Raw genomic sequence first — 19770 nt, 5'->3', positions numbered from 1 at the left:
GTGTTGGTACAGGTGTCCTTATGGACACCACCTCCATGTGGTAGTTCAACAAAAAGGGTGGAGTGGGGTCCTGAGTCCTATGCCAGGAGACTGCACTTTTGGAGGTGGTTAGAACATCAGGACATTTTCCTAAATGTGAACCATGTGGTGCGATCACTAAGTGCCAGGGCGGGCAAGCTCAGCCAGAGGTAGCTGTCGGATCGTAAATGACAGTTGCACCCTAAAGTGGCACAAGGCATCTTCTGACCACATGGAAACCCCTGGCTAGATATTTTTGCATCTTCCGAGAACATGCAGTGTCCAGTTATTTACGCGTTAGAGTTCCCACAGCGGTACTAGCGTGTAGATGCATCTAGACTAGGGTTGAACATGGGGCTCGTGTATGACTTCTTGCCTCTGCTTCTCCTTTCCAAAGTTCTGAAGAAATTCAGGAATGCCCAGGCCAAGTTGTTGTCCTAGTGGCCCCGAAGTAGTTCAGGTGAATGTGGTACTCAGAACTTCTGAACATGTGTGTCTGCCCTCTGATCAGGCTGCCACTTTAGTAGGATCTTCTGTTTTAACAACAGCGCAGAGTTCTCCACCTGAACCTGTGCAATCTACACCTCCATTTAAGGCAGCCTCAATTGGCTGTGTTTAATTTGCCAGCCAGAACAGTGTTTCTCCAGTATTAGGGTGTCTTTCATAGATTCACCTGCTTGAATATTTCCCGTCGTCGAAGTGGGAGTCCCATGGGAAATAAAATAGCAATAACATACTAATAACATATGTATGTAAATACATAACACATAAAATATACAGTAGAAAAAGTAGTAAATACCCAAACACAATTCCTACATAGGAATACATGGTAGAGAGAAAAAACACTTGTAACATATTCCTGTCATTATGTTAGTCCAAACTACAGCCAATCAGGCGTTAGCACCCTTCCAGAACCTTCTCCTCAGAGCTGAGTTCCTCAGATTTTCTAACGCACGTCGTGTGAAGGGAGTCTCCCTGAGCTCTGCTCAGTTTTCTCAACTTCAAGTTTTTCCTGTGAATCCAGCATGTCTTCAAGTAAGAAGTCTTTATTTAGACCTTGTTCTTCTTGTGGGAAACTACGTCTTTACTCTGAGGACCCCCACAAGAAGTGCATTTATTGTCTTTATCCCGACCATGAGGTTGGAAAGTGCAAATTTTGCAGAACCTTCTCTACTAAGACCCTTAAGGACAGAGAAGGCCGTCTCCTCCTATGGCATCAAAGACTTAAGGATAAGGATTCGGCACTTTCAGACGCAGAAAGCCTGGTGTCTGGACCATCAAAAGCAGGATCCAAAGGTAGTAGTGTGCAGGAATTGCCATCTCCATTCCTGAAAAAGAAGAAACTTTCACTATCTGTGGCTCCTGCGGTGTCCTCACCACCTCCTGCTACGTCCACAAGACCTGGCTCTTAGGTGTCTCCTGCTGCTTCCCATCATGTTTCTGCTCCGAAACATGTTTCATCGTCGACGGGAGCATCAACGATCGTCCCGACGACAAGGTCTGCCGTCTCCGGATCGTCGACGGCGACAGTGACTACGATATCAGCCTCTGGATCGTCGACGACGGCCACGTCGACGTCATCCATGGCGACGAAGGTATCCCTCAACTTTAAGACTGTTCCGTCGACGTTACCTATTGCTTCATCGTCGACGAAGAAAACTATTTTGCCGTCAGCTAAATCATCGTCGACGAAAGTTCTAAAGAAATCTTCTTCGTCGTTGGTCCCGTCGACGACTGCTCCGCCGACGGCGGCTTCATCGACAACGACTTCGTCGACGGTTGTACCGTCGACGTTGGTCCCGTCGACAGCAGTCCCGTCTACGGTGGATCCTTCTGCAGCGACTCCGTCGACGCCAATGCCATCATCGTCGTCGATGGATTCCATCTTCTTTTGCTTCATTGCCGTTGGTGCCGTTTTCTTCCTCCGGGTCTGGCTCTTCCACCGTTGACCCCTTGCACCAACGTCACAAGCCGCCAGTTGACCAGCTGTCCATCCCGAGTGATCCACAGCCTCCCTCGCCCTTGTTTGCCACGGGTTCTGAGCAGGACTCTGATTCTGACAATGATGTGGATGGTTCCTTCAGAGTGGCTCGCAGTCCTTCAGATTTAATTATCAAATGCCAGGACTATGGTGAAGATGATGACGACCAATATTCTCAGGCAGAGGAACATTCTGTGCAGGTTCCAACTGCAACACTGCCTCTGTCGCTCATCTCCAATCTCCAGCATATGTTGGAGGACTACAACCGCGTTTTCCGCCCTCTCAACAGGGTTCGCCAATGCCACATGCGCCTGTGGCTGTTGCGGCTCCTGCTGCTGTTCCACTGCCGCAGCCATCAACGCCTTCTCCTCAGGTTCAGACGTCAGTTAAAATACACACTACGGTGTACGCTGATAACGATGACGAAGTCCTTCCAGAATGTGAAGATGGAGAAGTTCACGATGACGATGATGCCACTCACATGGCTGAGTGGGACGACTATCAAATTCAAACGCCATCCCCTCCTCCGGTGACGCCAGGGGATTCTCCTCCGGTGGACATTGCAAGTTTCCATCAACTGATGGATAGGGCAGCTCAACGCTTTAAACTGCCCAGAGGGAGGAGGACTGTTTCCTCTACGATTTAAAAAATCAACCGTTCAAGCAAGTCCACACTATACCCATCATAGATTTCATTTGGAATGATGGAGTGAAATTAATGCAAACTCCAAATTCAATACCGGCGCAACTGCCTCGCCTTGAGAAAAAATATAAGGCGCCCTTTGGATCTCCAGCGTGCCTTGTTGCACAGCCAAAGCCTGACTCTGTGGTCATGCAGGCTGAAAAACGTCGTACACGTAATCCGACTTCTCCAATTACAGCTCCTCCAGATCGGGAGGGTCGTCTCCTGGACGCTATTGGACGCAAGTTTTCCACAATGGCCTCAACTATGGTGAGGGCGGCTAATGCTTTAGCCATTTTGGGCCGCTACGACCGCCAGATGTGGTAGGACATGTCTGCCCTGGTGGCCCTCATCCCGGACTCTTCCAAGTCGGAAGCCTTACGAATTCTTCAGGAAGGAGAGAGAGAACGTCAGAGGAAATTATTGACTGCGCAATTAACATTGCTTTTACTGGCTTTCGTCAGCTTGCTGGGGCAGCGGTCTTGCGGAGGCAGGGTTGGTTACGGTCCACCTCTTTCCTCCAGGAGTTACAGGCAAAAATCCTTGATATGCCGTATGACGGCGAGTCGCATTTTGGGGTGCATCTTGATGAGGCATTACAGTCCATCAAGAAGGACACTGATACTGCTCGCTCATTGGGGACTTTACAGTTTCGGAAGCAACCTGTTCGCGGTGCACGCGGACGCGGCACCTCTTCCACTTTTCGCGGAGGAAGCACTCAATATCGCTCCTACAACCAGGGTAATCAGCGTTACTCCTTCAACCAACAGCAGTCCACCCGCAGCAGTCTTCGAAATCCTACAGGGGAAAGTCTTCATATAGAGGATCCACCCCCAAACGACAATGACTTGCTTTTCCCCCCCAAGTGTTGGAGGTCGAATCTCCCTGTTCTATTCTCAGTGGTCCTCCATTACCTCGGACCGCTGGGTTCTGGACATTGTAGCGAAGGGCCACCCTCTAGAGTTCGTCAAAATTCCTCCTCCCACTTCACCGTCTGGCCCGCCTCCACCCCACCTCAAGGAGCTTTTCCATCAAGTTCGTCTTCTAATCCAAACAGGTGCCGTCGAAGTGGTTCCCAAGTCTCAAAGGGGAAAGGGATTCTATTCCTGCTTTTTCCTAATACTCAAGAAGACAGGAGACTGGCCACCGATCCTGGATTTGCGAGCACTCAACCAGTATCTCAAAAGCCAATCCTTCCGCATGCTTACACTCGTAGAGATCTTGCGTCTTCTCTCCATTTGCGACTTCATGACCACCATCGACCTCCAGGATGCTTACTTCCATGTTCCAATTCTTCCACGGCATCGGAAGTACTTGCGCTTCCGGGTGGGATGGAGAGACTTCCAGTTCAATGTGTTGCCTTTCGGCCTCCGATCCGCCCCTCGTGTCTTCACGAAAGTATTGGCTCCAGTAGTGGCTTACCTGCGTCTTCAGGGCGTCCAAATATTTCCATACCTGGACGACTGCCTCCTCAAATCACAGTCTCGCAACCAGCTGCATCAAGACACTCGCCTTTGTCAGGACGTGTTTCGCTCCCGTGGCCTCTCAATCAATGCCGACAAGTCCCAGGTAGACCCCGCTCCCTGCAGGAACTTTCTGGGAGCCACTTTAGACACAACGCTTGCCAAGGCTTTCGTGTCGCAAGAACGTCAACAGAAGATCCTCCGCTTGGTGTCTCTGATTCGTACAAAACAGTCCGTTTCAGTCCGGATCTTAAAGTCATTTCTGGGGATGGCATCGTCATGCATTGCACTGATCCCAAATTGCAGGCTGGGGACTCGCCCCATTCAAGAGGAATTGGATGTACAGTGGCGTCAGGTCACCGGTTCCTTCAACGACCTCGTCAGTGTAACCGCTCGCATGAGAGCAGCTCTCCAGTGGTGGGCGCAGTCATCCAACCTTGCAACAGGGACTTCTTTCCTCTCTACCACTCCAGAACTCACTCTAACAACGGACACCTCCTTAGAAGGCTGGGGTGCTCACCTTCAAGGCCTCTCCATCAAAGGCAAATGGACTCTGCTTCAACGTTCTTGGCACATCAACAGGCTGGAGTTGATGGCCATTTTTCTGGCACTCAAGTCATTCCATCCTGTGATTCAGGGGGAGTCGGTGCTCATTCAGACGGACAATACCACCAGTATGCACTATGTCAACAAGCAGGGCGGAACCTGGTCTCCACTCTTGTCTCGACTGGCTCGGTCGATCTGGGATTGGGCAATCAGTCACCAGGTTACCCTGACCGCAGTACATCTCCCAGGCATCTCCAACATCCTAGCGGATTCCCTCAGCAGATCCACGTCGTCGACCCACGAGTGGGAGTTACATCAACCAACTCTCGACCTAGTTTTTCAACTGTGGGGTCGCCCGTCTCTGAATCTCTTTGCAACCCCGGAGAACCGGAAATGCCCATCTTACGCAAGTTGGCATCCCCACCACGGGTCGTGCGGGAATGCCCTTTTGATGAACTGGTGCGATCTTTTCACCTACGCTTTTCCTCAGATTCTGCTAGTGCCTCGCGTGCTGTGGAAGATGCGGAGACAGCCGTGCCACATTCTCCTGATCGCCCCCCAGATGGCCCCGACAGGCGTGGTTCTCGGAGCTGCTTCTTCTGTCCCAGTGCGAGCCCATCCTCCTCCATCCGCGAGCGGATCTCCTCACGATGGACAAGGGTCAGATTTGCCATCCGAACCCCTCCTCTCTGCAATTGTCGGCCTGGAACCTGAGCACCTTGAATTTGCCCATTTGAATATTTCGCCGGAATGCAGTGACAATCTCGCTCAGGGCAGAGCTCCGTCTACCATTAAGACCTACAAGCTCAAATGGAAGAGGTTCTGCCATTGGTGCGCGGCTGCCAATATCCATCCTATTCATTCCACTCCAGTTACTCCTGTTCTTTTTGCAACTGGCTCAATCAGGGCTTTCCCTTTCTACTTTGAGAGTCTTCTTGGTGGCAATCTCTCGTTTCCGGCAGGATGGCTCCTCTCCTCTCTCTGCTCTTCCAGAGTTATTCGTCAGTTTTTCAAAGGACTGTTCCGGAAGTTCCCACCTATTCGGCATCCTCCTCCTACTTGGCACCTCAATGTCGTCTTGGCCCAACTGATGAAGGCGCCATTTGAGCCTATTCACAGGGCGGACTTAAAATTTCTGACCTGGAAGGTAGCCCTTCTCTTTGCTCTGACATCATCACGTCGCGTGAGTGATATTCACGCTTTCACCATTAAGCCTCCTTTTCTCCATTTCAAATCTGACTGTGTAGTGCTTTGCACTAACCCAACCTTTTTACCTAAGGTGCCTACAGATTTCCATCTTAATGAACCTGTTTTCTTAAAAAACTTCTTTGCCGATCCTCAGTCTCCGGCAGAGCAACGATTGCACTCTTTGGATATTAACCCCTTCAGTGCTAATGACAAGGGTAACTCGTCATGGAGTTTCCATTGATTTCAATGGAAAGTCAATGGAAGTGCATCATGTGCCTTAGCAGCCAAGTGGTTAAAAGATGCCTTAAATTTTACATCAACAGGACGGCCCCCTTTCGCAGGTCCGATCAACAGTTCATTGCCTATGGACGCATGCGCAAAGGGCGTCCTGTTACCAAGCCAACTATTGCACGTTGGATTTCTTCAGCCATTGTCTTCTGCCATCGGCAAGCTGGCAAGCCTCTTCAGTCTTCAGTGAGGGCTCATTCCACCAGGGCAATGTCATCCTCTACTGCCCCGTTTGCTGGTGTGCCGCTTCATCAGACCTGCAGAGCAGCCACATGGTCCAACAGGCACACGTTCACGAAACACTACTGCCTGGATGCCATCCACGAGGCAGATACATCAGTGGGACAGGAAGTGCTTCGCCATCTTTTTAACTAAGGTGATCCTCTGTCTTCCCTCCTCCATTATGGTATTATATGATTGCTCTCATTACTTGCATGACTGTATTATTGTCTCATTGATTTTCTTTCATGCTGTTGCATGGCAATTCGAGCCTTTCTCTGCTATTACTGCTCTCTATTCTATTCAAGCATGTGAATCTATTAAATACACCCTAATACTGGAGAAGAACAATTGTTACTTACCTGGTGGTTCTCCAGTATTGGTGTCTTTCATAGATTCACATGTGACCTTCCCACCTCCTCTCAGATGCTCGCTTCTCCTCATAGACTCTTTTGTCACTCTTGTGCTACGAAAATCTGAGGAACTGAGCACTGAGGAGAAGGTTCTGGAAGGGTGCTGACGCCTGATTGCCTGTAGTTTGGACTAACATAATGACAGGAAGTGTTTTTTCTCTCTACCATGTATTCCTATGTAGGAATTGTGTTTGGGTATTTACTACTTTCTCTAGTGTATATTTTATGTGTTATGTATTTACATACATATGTTATTAGTATGTTATTGCTATTATATTTACCGTAGGACTCCCACTTCGACGACGGGGAATATTCAAGCATGTGAATCTATGAAAGACACCAATACTGTAGAACAACCTGTTTACAGGTAAGTAACAATTGTTCATATCATCCTGGCTGTCCGGTACCCTTTACTCATAGTCTATTTGGGACAAATTTGTCACCTGGTGAGGAGTCCATAGGAAACACCATTTACAAGCCACGCTGTCTGATATTTTGTTATTTTTGTCTTTGGCCCAGCAATGCCTTGCAGTGAGAAATAATAAAGCTGATTTATTAACCCATTTAACTTTCTGTAATTAATTTGGCTCTGATATTTCTCATGTGTACTCCCTTTTAAGTGATGCACAGCTGCTTGATGTGTCTTCCTTGTTGCGATTATTTTAGCTTCTTGTATGAGTGGAGCTCCATGCTTTCTGGGTACAACCTCTGTACACCACCGTTTTCTGGGTAAGCTGGCGCTGAGGATCGGGATGGACTTTTTGCATAAAGTCATGACTCCTGTTCAAGTTGGGCAATGCATCACCCAACAATCTCTGCTCCACCTCACCCAGAGAAAGAGGAGAAGGAGAAACTCGATCGGCTGGACCAAACTGAGATCTAAGCTTTTACATTGATTGCAGTAACGGCCATTGGTTGGACATTCAATTTTTTATCTGGTTCTCATAGGCAAAGAAAGGCAAAGTAGTACAGAAAAGGACTCTGCCAAAGTGAATAGCCTCTGCATGCCTGCCTTAAGATTTGCTACTCATATGCTTAAAAAATTCCTCCGAAAGGTCTGAGAGCCCCTTTTACCAGGTCTAAGGCTGATACCACTGCATTGGCTCGTGGAGTGTCTGTCTTTAACATTGTGTCAGACCACGTTGTGTGCATCGGAGCACATGGTTATTAAGCACTACTACCTTGATAGCCTGTTCTGATTGGTGGGGCATTTCACCCGCTCTGTACTGCATGACTTTTGTGTCTGAGCCCACTCTACAGATCCTCCACCTTAGGAGGTACTGCTGCTTTGGTATCTATTCTGAAGGTGAGGGATCAGTGGTTAGAAGTATCCATCAATAGAAGTTACTTCCCTTCAGTAACACCCTTTCTGATGGACACTCTATTTAACCGCAAATTCATTGCTGCCCTCCCACCTCACCGTTATTTGAAATGGCCTCTATTTAACATGTAGAAAGGTTCCAGGTTTCGGCATACAGAGGTGGCGCATATTAGGTGGCTCCGCTTTGTAATTTCTAGGGAGATAGGGAGCAGGCACGGAGCTGCACAGAGCCACACATGAATATTGATGATAAGCTAATGTTTCCAGTCTGGCAGCGTATCCACTGAAAAGGAGTGTTCCCAGGAATACAGTCTTTACAACACATGTGTTACCACGCAGGTAAGTACCACGCGCGCCATTTCTCTGGCACTTTACGATTCAATACTTTACCTTGCATGGAAGTGTACTTTTAAGAGAATTAAGGAAAATACAGAGTGTAAGTAGTTTTAAGGGTTCTGGGATGGGTAAAGGTACAGGGTATCAAAGGTTTTGAGGGTTCAGTGATGGGCAAGGATACTAAATAGTTTTTTGCATTCAGGAATGCATACGGGGTAGGAAGGGTTTGTAGATTTCATGAATAGGTAAGTATATGGGCTTGTAAGGGTTTTTGGTGGTGTTCAGGGTTTGGACTTTGGAAACAGTGAGAGTAGTAAATAGTAATGGGGGTTTCTGATCAAGATTTCTAGCTGTAGCTTCCTCATCTTATGACTATTCCAAGGTCTCAGACTATATCCGTAAAGTTTTGATTAGTTCCGCACTGATGTCGTTGTGCACTGGAAATGGTGTGCAAGCCCATATACTTGGCACTCCTTCGCGCTGACGTCCGTTCCTTCTTTTCGTGCCACCAGATGCGGAACTGGAGCTTGCTTTGCATCTCTTAAGGGAGATTTCATCAACAGATTTTCCAGTGTGCCAGGGATTTTCCCCCTCAAAAAGAATAAATTTCAAGCCCTGTAAGGACTGTTGCAACAAATATCAGTGACTATTACCCACCAGGTATGCCTGTGGTGCCTGGAGTCTGGCCGCAATGCCAAGACCTGCAGTGGCTGAATATTGATGAATCCAAAGGCCATCAGTAACGTTGCTCTACTTTGCCAAGCATGAAAAGGCTCCTAAATGCAGCTACACCACACCGGGGTCTGCATTCCAAACTTCGGTCTCGTTCTTTCTCCCGTAGTTAGTGATAATATTCGAGAGGTCGATATTCCTGGCGTCGAAATCATCAGGCAAGTCTAAGAAGAAGCAAAAATATTGAAAACAACCCCTTCTTCCATTGCATCATTCCACATTTGCCTGAGCAGGCGCGAGCGTCATGCCACGCTTCTCAATCTTGCTCCCAAAGTTGTCCGACTTCAGAACCAATCTCACAACTGGTTCTGGCACAACCCGAGTTTACTTGGCCGTCACAGAGTTCCTGCTCCGGCTTTTGAGACCCTTACCAACTCTCTCTAGAGCACCTTCAGGCCCCAAGGAGTTGAGATGCTTTCCATCCAGACCATCTTAAGATCAACATCTTGATGGAAGTCCTCCAAACGGCAAACATCTTCTGAGCACAGCCTCTCCCATTTAACAAGGCACTAACAGATACCTTATTGGGGAACTTTGCTTCGGCCCCCAGTCTATAGACAAATTGCCAGGTGCCTTCGCCCTGCTCAAGGAGACCCTGCTGTTCTTTATAAGCACCCTTCACACTACAGCCGGGTGGTGCAAGCTTCCACGAGTTGTTAAAATCCTAACACCTTTTCGACCACTCCGCCCTGAGAGGGAATTTAAATGGGTAGAAACATTTGGTATCTTGAGATCCTCCACTGAGAAAAAACTGGTCTCTCCGAGACATCGCAGGCCACCAAACTCTGGAATTCCCTGCCTTTCTTCATCTCCAACGCGGAATCTCTTCCGGCTTTCAGAAAATTGATGAAAACATGGCTATTCTCATCCTAGATGGCGGATCCACGCTTCTTCCTTCTCCTCCGGCTGTCCAGCGCCTTGACACCCTGCAGTATAAGTGAACTCTACAAATGTTGGTGTATTTCGCAGGCAAGTTTCACTGTCTTTAAACAGTGTGGTACAGAGTAACCTCTTTCCGTTGAGTAAACACTGTTTACAGCACCAACTTTTCTACTGATATCAACTTCATTTCTCAGTGTAGGTATGGTGATGTTTGATAGAGATAAAGGCTGTCTGTATTAGGTTATCAATATTGGAAGAGATGTTGAGGGACTTGGCATTCTCTGATCACTTGTATACAGATTGAACACCGTGTACAACAAGGGTTTCCCATATATCTGTGTTCGATTGTTAGTGTGAACTAGGTTACCCGTGAAATGTATAGTATAGGGTCAATATTGCACACAACCCATGCTTGCTACACCCAAGTGAGTTGTATCTGTGATGGCATTAATGATGATTCTTATTATTCTTAGCTAATTTGTACTTACTGATAGGCCTATAAATGCCATACTAGTTTATAGATCAGGAAAAAGAAACAAGGGAACCCTAGTAGTCAGAAGGGACCAAGGGTAGTAGTAATCTTGGAGAGACAGCGGTCCCTTACTAGGTGAATCAATACTAATAACCACAAAATTACAGTCAAGATTGGGTCTTATTTGATATAAATAGACATTTGAAGAATTGAAGTAACATATAATTAAAGCACAACAATACAAATCCAATAAGTGAGAAGGGAGTGAAGGGGTATAGGGAAATCAGCCAATTTCCTTACCACAGGCAGGTGACTTAAAAGTGACTTTCAGGGTGAGAATGCAAATTAGCAGAAGTCACAATCACAAAAGCATCTTGTACTCCACAAAATTCTTAATTTCCAGTTTAGAGTTTAAGATGTAGGTGTCGACGACGTTTCAATTCCCAACAAGGTTATGGGATCCTCATCAGGACTGAAGAAATAAAGCAAATGCCTGGGAAGCTGCCTGGATAATTCTGAAGTAGCTAGTCCTGTGTAATCATGATTTCATGTTTAGTCACGGAATACGTAGTAGAAGGAAGCAATCAGGCGGCCGTGGGGATTTATGTGGTCCGGGGTAGGGCCGAGCCTTGCGAAACAGCTGGAGTGATCCTCGGGTGTGGAGTGAAACATCCGATTCCAGCAGGCTATTTGCCTAAGGCTCCTGTCGCGGTGAAACTGGTAAAAGGATGACCAGAGCACAGTTCCCTGCAGCCACTTATCCGGCACCATGCCTCATTGGACCTTCGCAGCATAACTTAGGCTATGGACTACACTCCGGTCATCCTTTTACTGGTTTCACCGTGACTGGAGCCTTAGGCAAATAGCCCGCCGAAATCGCACAGTCTCACTCCGCACCTGAGGATCACTTCAGCTATTTCGCAAGGCTCCATTCTACAAATTTTGTCGGTGCTTGGATACATTTTTTGCCTAGTGCGGGCTCTGAAACACCCTCATGTGAACACCCTTCGAGCAGATGCACAGCTGTTCTTTACTGTAAAGACTGGCCTCTTTATTGCGATTAAATCAGCACATTGAGAGGTTAAACTCCTAGCTCACTCGGTGCAATTGCCCCTCGCCCCCTTCTTTACAAACAGATTGTTATGAGAACCAGGGTGGCCTTTATAACAAAGGTTGGTACTCTCTTCCATGTTGGCCCGTCAGTTACTCCGCCAACGTGTTTTACTTCACCTTACCCTCAAAAGATCAAGCGTTCCATGGACTCTTGCCTAACAGGGTCCTGAACTTTTACATTTACTGTGTAAAAGGCCATCACACGATGATCAGCTCTTTCTGGCTTTCTCTGGGACAAAGAAAGGGAAGGCTGTGCTAAAGAGGACCGTAACAAGGTGAATAGTCCTCTGTATTAAAAATCTGCTCTGCACTGACCGAGACACACCCCCTGAAGGCCTGCACTCTCACTACTCCAGTGTTAAGGATGCCACAACAGCATTGGCCGAGGGGTGCTTAATTTGGACATCTGACAGACTGCAACATGGGAATCAGTTGATACATTTACAAAGCACTTCTAGCTCGACAGCCAGGTCCTGCTTCGCTCCCTCAATTCTTAAGGATGTCTTAGTCTGTGTTCACTCCCCAGCCCAACCTCCTTTGGAGTTACTGCTTTGGTGTCTGTTCTAAAAGTGAGGAATCTTTAGCTAGAAGTATCTATCTGAAGAACAAGTTATTTATCTTTGATAACAAACTTTCTGGTGGATACTGTGTCTAACCGCAGATCTCTCACTGCCCACAACCTCCATTTTCTATGGTGCGTCCTCTTTTACAAATAAAATGGTGCCAGCTTAGAATGCAGCATATTGTTTAAATGTCTGTGGTTGCAGGGGTGGTGCTTATATGTGGTTGCTCTCTTTTACTGGTACAGAGCCACGGCAGATCCACGCATTTCCACTGGGGGTGGGCATAACTTGTGGAGTTGCATGAAAACTCAGCGAGATTACGCTGACTTTTGCGAATGGGCGGAATTAGGCACTTTGTGCTGCTTTAGCTGATTTTTAGTGGTGGGAGCTCGTTCCACGCTGAATAATTAGTGCGAACGGCACCATGCGGCATGCCAGAGGGCACTGCTTCTCAAGTTGATTTTGCTGCAGCTTGAGTCGATTTTCTGCTCAAGGAGCAGCTTTCTGACAGCGAACAGTTGCAACCGCCTGCGTTGGAGAAATATTGCCGGGTGCCCTCCTAGCGACCAAAAAACACACTAGGGGGTGCCAAAGGTGCCTTGCAAACTTGTGGCTGGCAAGCCGCACATGACAGAAAACTCCTCCATGCGCCAGTTGGTGGGATTTGCCTCAAACTCCGTTTTACATGCATAATGTGTAGTTGCCAAAACTCCATCGGCGGAGCGGAATTTATTGTCCACCCCTAAATGCCGCTTCATGGTGTACGGTAGCACTACTTAAAAGAATCTCAAGATCCAGTCTGATGCCTAGGATATTCTCAAGGTGAGGAATCTACTGTTAAATTATCCACCAGAAAGAACATTACCGAAGGTAAATAACTTGTTTGATATGTTGATTTTTGACAGCTGTCGTAACAGATGAGGAGGCTGAAATATTATATTCACAAACTAAAACAGTATTCTTGCTGAAGCAATATCAAGTGAGAATAGGAGCAAGGGTGAAAATCTTAACACAGGCAGATTTATTAAATAAAAATGCTGCATCACTCAAAATGCACATCAGAAGGAAGTAATCTAGTGGGCTGAAGTACAGCACCACCTAATTAGGCCCTCAAAATATGTTAACACTCTGGCAATTTTCTTCAGGCTCAACAAAACACAAAATCTGTTGTACGAAAGTACTAAGGATTTCCTGCAGCTGAAGTTTGATTGCCGAGCAAACGAGAAATTGTGGATGTCGGAGAAGGATCACCTTCTGCGGGAGCTGGACAAGTGTAAAGAACGTCTGGACAAAGTTAGGGAACCCGAGCGAGAGCGAGCACGAGAACTTGATCAGGAAATTTTGCGCCTCTCGCAGGCCGAAGCTGGCATTCGCATCGCACAAAGTGAGGAGCGTAAGGTAAAAAAACCTATGCATGGCAGTTTGAAACTGCTATACTGTTGCATTTCTTTAATTTTGTTTTAGTCTATCCTTACTTCCTTAAATGGGCTGTCATATAATGTAACATTGGCTTCAAAATATTTTTATTATACCGGTTCATGCCCTGCAGAACCTCTTAAAAATCTATGTGAAATGCAAATGGGACAAGGACAAATGATCTCATTTATCTCGTTTGTGACCAGATATGTGAACAGACTGACATTTCCAAATGCACTCCTAGCCTGGCCATCATATACTTATGCCGCCAGTGGCCCATTGTGGAATTCCATTTCTGTTTAATCTGAATGCAATCAGACTGGTTTTGTCACAGTGTTATACTTACATCTTGTTTCCAGCAGATTGCAAACACATTATGAAAAAAGTAATAGTTGTTATCAGCTGTAGATCCTTATTTGGAAGGTATGCTCATCATTTGACATTCAAACTTGATACAAAACTAACAATGTTGTGACATTTCTCTATTAAAGTGCATCCCAATCGAAATTCAAAGTTTGACTGTCTTCAAATGCTTAAGGAACCACTATTGAAACTCTGCATCAATTCCATTTGCGTACTCCACACTGTTAAAGCTCACAAAGATGTAATCCTATGGAAAAATGTGTTCTTAGATCCAAAGAACATATCTGTATTCATTTGAATGTAAACTATACCTTTCATGATCATATGGGCCCATTTTACTGTTCTCTGTGTATTCTGAGCATGATTGAACCCTGGTTTAATTATTACAGTTTTAAACAGGTTTACTCGTTGTATAGACCTCATGAGGTTTGTAAGGAATATGTTCTAGAGTTGGAACTGATGGGTTACATACATATGCCTGTAGTAGGCATGCAACATCTTGTTCCAATGATTTCCTTTACTGGAATTAGAACCCTTAGCATGTGTCTTTCACAAATGTGTCTAGCATGTATGACATATGCATTTACCTCTTTATTGGACCTTGTAGCCTTCAGGTAGAATCCAGCAACAGGTGCTTTCCTCCTCAGTGGATTGACTGTGACTGGCATTGAAGTTTCACACAGAACTTCAAACCCCAATCACACACCTGATGTGCCCCTTTTTTTTTATCCTTCACCGTCTGTGTGAAGGGCGGGACCAGTGAACTGGCATGCAGCCATGTCTACAGAGAACTGAAGGCCAGAGGCTCGTTTAGGTTTACTTGCTTCACTGTGAATAGTGTGTTGGAAGTGCTTACTCAACAATCTTAACTGACTTGCCTGTTTTCTTCTATGTATTTGATGTGGCGCACACAGTGAGTACTGAAGCCAAATGATTAGGTATTTAAAGTCCTGCTTCCTCAAATACTTCACACTGAGGGTAGCAGCATATGTTTAGATCCTACATGCCCACCTGCTGAACTGTGACCACTCCAACATTTATAATGTTTTCTACATGAAAAGTTAATATACAAGAAGAAAACAGCACCCACTGCAATTCTAGTCTGGCGCATAGTGATAACAAAGCATGGCCTAAATGCAGAAAAAGGCTTCTTCAAAGAAGTACATAGGCTTTCTCGGTTTAAAATGTATGCTCCTTCAACATGTATAGTAAAGCATGGATTCTAAAAGATGCAGGATGAAACATTTCGAGGGTCATGACAATAGACATTACTATCCCTGGTTGTTAAGCACGCTCTGGAAATCTTGACTTTGGAGAAGGCCAGTATTATCAATGTACAAGCTCCATTGGGCAATCGTTGTCACAAAGTTAGGCAGGAGCAGCTCCGAATGTATTTATGGAACAGATATGTGGTGTTAAAGTAAATTATGCTTGGTCTGGAAGCCAACATAAAACTTAAGGAGATTGAGTTTCAAAATGTATTTTGAATAGCATCCAGATTGTGGAATGTTAAAGAGAATATAGCATATTTTGTTGCAGGCTGAGGTAGAGGACTTTAATGAAGCCTTGAAATGGCAATCACTGAACGCTTTTCTTGTATTTGAAATTCAGCAGATCTGTCCTAGAGCATCCATTTCAAACATTGAAATTGTATTCATCCTGTTGACTTGTCGTCACAAATCTCTCTCAAATAGCCAGATACATAAATATTGTTGTAGCTAACTACTAAAGCAGAACAGAAGGAGAGTATCTAAAATTGGAGATCTGAATCCTAGATTTTTTTCAGAAATTGATTTGACATACAAAATGTCAAAGGCTCTCGATTTCATTAAAATGCATTTCTGTAACTTGGGTTGTTGTAGCCTTAATTTCAAACCTTAAACCTTAACAGCATAAATGCATGCTGGAGACAACACAATATTCCATACCTGCATTTTACCAAAAAGATTTTAGCATACAGCAGAAGGCCATTAATGAACGAATAGTGCTTATGGACTAAAAGTGAGGTCTATAGAAAGTGTAAAAGGACTGAAAATTGTCAATCGCTCGTGCAGACTCTTAAACCTCTTCATAGTTGGAAGACTAGCAGTCTTTAAATTAAGTTTGCAACTTCGGTTATACTGGTTTATTTTTGATAGCAGAGATGATCAACTAACGTTTTGAAGGATGCATATAGATTTTAAGTGTTCAGACATGGGGATCCAGTGAAGAGATTTAAAGATGTTTAACACGAGTAAAGCAAAGAGTATTGGTAATAGGGATGGCCGCTTGATTCTTTAAGCCCTGTTTTATAGCTAACTGGTATTTGGATAGGTCCAGGTGGATAGAATAAGTATAGTCTAAGATGAAACCGATCATGCCTATAAAGGTGAACAGTTTGTCATCATGGTAGTGTTTTCCAAACTTATTCAGTATGCATCTTATTTGATATTCGTATCATTTCCCATAAGAGCAAAGTATAAGAAGATACTAAGAACAGTAAGAGATGTAAAGGGTATCCGTCATAATAAATTAGACTCCATTATCGGTCTGTGCACACTGTAAACCTACTATTAACCCCGCTGAACTCATTTAGAAACTAAATAAGACATCACCCATATTTGATAATCTTGCTTCAATGAAATATCTGAAAAAAATATCTCCCTTGTTCACCAATGAGATTAACAATTGGGGAAAGATCCTGTGTGCCCATGGGAGGGATGAAGTAAACATTGCTTCTTCCCCCAAGTTTGCATCCCTACATAAGGAAAGAAAAACTTTGAAAAAAGTGTCTTTCCAGTCCTAATTATTTCAGCTTCACACTACAGAATATTTAAAATGAGCATAGAGAGCTTATTAAATCATACAAGGTCAGGCACATAAAGCTATATCTCCCTCACCCAAAGGTCCTACTGCAATGCCCATTGCAGGCACTCTTCCCAAACGATCAGCTATGATATTGATTGCATCACAGTCCAAGCAGAGCTTTAGTAAGTTCCTCTAACTAGTAAAGCACTCTCTGCCCCTTAAGTCCCATTTCTGCAATCACCTTGAAAAAAGCTATCACAAAAACTCTAAACCTTCGTCCTAATCTGCTGACCTACTGCCAATTCCTTTACCAAATTATGCATTTTCGTTTTATATAATACTCATTTCCAGATGCTCTAAACTTAAACCAAGTGCTGACCCTGACTGACAGTCTTGAAAACTAGAGACCCATTACACATGTACCCTTCCTCATTAAAGTGTTACAGAAATGTGTAGCCAGGCAATTGAAGAAATATATGACAACACAGAATATATTTCCAGTTCAGGAGATGGCCCCTGTATGGGTCTTTGATGAAGGGAAAGATTATATGTCAGGACTCCTTGACCTACCTACAGTTTTCAATACCATTAAGCAGTAGGATGGGCATTGGATACCCAAAACCAAACGAGTTCAAAGCATACCTGTCTATCTGCTTCCACAGATGTTCCATTCTGAGAACTACAAGGATATATCCTAGCCCCTCTGTTAACCTGTATGTTGAACCTCTGGCCAATTTTCTCCAAAGCAAGTATTTACTTCCACAAATGCACAGGATTCCACAAATGAATGGACAATGTGGAGCTGTACCACGAGTTTAATAGTACCAACAACATTGCCTCTCTATCCCAATGCCTATCCGATATAGGGTCATGGATGCCCTGGATGAAACTTCTTTACCATTTTAAAAATGAAAATCCTCCTAGTTCGATTGCTGAATTACAGGCCTTAAAACTCTTTAATATTGTAAAAATGCCCCAATCTCTGGGATTCATGATGCTCACATCTCTAGGATTCATGATGGATTGCTCCATCTCCAAGAAATCACAAAGCATGCCAAATTTCGACTTCTGCTGCTCCGTAACATCAGACCTGTCATCCCACAGCTTGACTTCAAGACTGCCGTTCAGATACTGGTGGTACCGTGCATAGACTATCATACCATTCTAATAACCGGACCATGTATTTCCCACTTAACATTCACAAAACTATCCTTTATTCTAATAAACCACACAAGACCATTTAACCGAATTACTTGCATTGTAAACTCCCTGAAGTGATTAACATTTTAATCGTTCCTTGTGTATAATGCTGTACACCAGTGGTTCTTAACCTGTGGTTTGGTGATATCTGGGGGTCCGCAAAGCCTTCTCAGGGGGGTGTGCGACTGCTTAGACAATTACATAATATTAACAGAATAATAAAGTGTATATAAATTAGGAAGCTAAATGTAAAATTAATAATTTTAAAATATTCTGTAAATGTGAAGGAATTTTACATTTTCAGGCTAAAAATGAAGTTGGTATCCTCAGAATAATTCATCGAGTGCATCAAACACAATATAGTATGGATGATGAGTGCCCTCAATTGAATTTAGAAATGTTCCAACCTTCCCATTAAATTTTTTTTAAAATATTTGTTTGTGAAATAAATAACATATTTCATAATTTGTTTAAATACTTGTTTCTATATTTTTTGTGTATTGTGTTGCTGTTCAAATAATCGCAAATGCTTAGGCTAGGGCCCCCAGCTTTGATTAATGATTCCATGGGGTTCCCAGATTCCAATAATAATTTAGTGGGGGTCCCTGGGCTCCAGTAATGATTACGTAGGGGTCCACAGAAGTCAAAAGGTTAAGAAACACTACTGAACACCTAATTCCACTTGCTCCCCCTAACCGTACATAAAAGCTGGAACTGCCTGGTAAAAACAGAAACCTAAAAACACTGCTTCTCAAGACTCCTTGTCTCAAATATATGTCTACCATCAAGTGCACCTTGTCTTCAATAGCATCTAGGTTGCCCTGCCAACCTATATGCTTCTTTATTGCAAATCTTTAAAGCCAAACAAATAATCATCTACAAAACTCCAATATTGTTCAATTTGTATATACTTTCCTGCTAATGATACAGATTTTCCACTATTGTGCTTCCTTTAAACTGCTGCTTATCTCAAATATATGAAACTTGTTAGTTGAACCAGTACTGGGTACAATATATATTTAGAATTACACTCAACATCTTTTGACATTTAGAGTACCTTAAAACCTTTTTTTCTGACAGTAAAATATTTCATTTTAACATCAATATTCCCTTTACTTTCTGTGAAGTGTTCTTGAGGAAAAAACGCACAGGCAGACCCCCACATGGTCTGCGTATTTTCCCTTCCAAAAACAACCATTTTGCAGCCACTTCCAGATCTTTTCAAGGTTACCTTTGTAGTACAGACAGTAGATTAAGCTGCACACTGCTTGATCTTCCAAGGTCACGAAGATGGTCTGTCTTCTTCCAGAGTGCTTTCTTCCAATTCCAGAGTCTGTTCCATGGGTAGATTCAAAGTGGGAAGATCAATTCTCCCGATCAACGTCGAAGAGCATGGTGCTGAAGAGCTTGCCATCAAAGACTTGCAATTTACCTACATATTCACCATCATCATGTATGATGTCGAGACACCACTTGATGGCGAAAGAATCCCGGCATTCGCAGTTTAAACATCCATCAGTGTCGAAGTCATCTACATTAAACTCCATCAAAACCTCTTTTGATGTCCATGACTAGTTCTCCATTGGCATCTAGTCATCTTTTACCAAGGTGGCTAACAGACCTCTGTGTAGCAAGTACCTGGCACTCTAGGCTCAGAGTATTCCCGAACTTGTTTACCTTCTCGCAATACTCGTGAAGTAGTATTGTCAGGTACCCAATTATCAGTGGGGGTAACACTATATCTAGATTCTCACCAGGTTCCATAACATCCCATATGATTTCTCCTAA

At 44.4% G+C, this 19770-nt stretch overlaps 1 protein-coding gene across 1 annotated transcript in view; it reads left to right on the top strand.

The window, feature by feature from the left end:
* CCDC77 (coiled-coil domain containing 77) overlaps window positions 1-19770 on the top strand; it is a 280750-nt gene that overhangs the window by 194250 nt on the left and 66730 nt on the right. Inside the window, exon 9 of the mRNA XM_078673707.1 lies at window positions 13362-13614. Within this exon, the coding sequence (XP_078529833.1) occupies window positions 13362-13614 (253 nt within the window). The remainder of the gene's footprint in view (window positions 1-13361; window positions 13615-19770) is intronic.

Source organism: Lissotriton helveticus, chromosome 1_1 (assembly GCF_964261635.1).
Source record: "Lissotriton helveticus chromosome 1_1, aLisHel1.1, whole genome shotgun sequence".
NCBI classification, from domain to species: Eukaryota; Metazoa; Chordata; class Amphibia; order Caudata; family Salamandridae; genus Lissotriton; species Lissotriton helveticus.
Note: the sequence above shows the minus strand (reverse complement) of the source record. Positions and strands in the feature narration are given on the sequence as shown.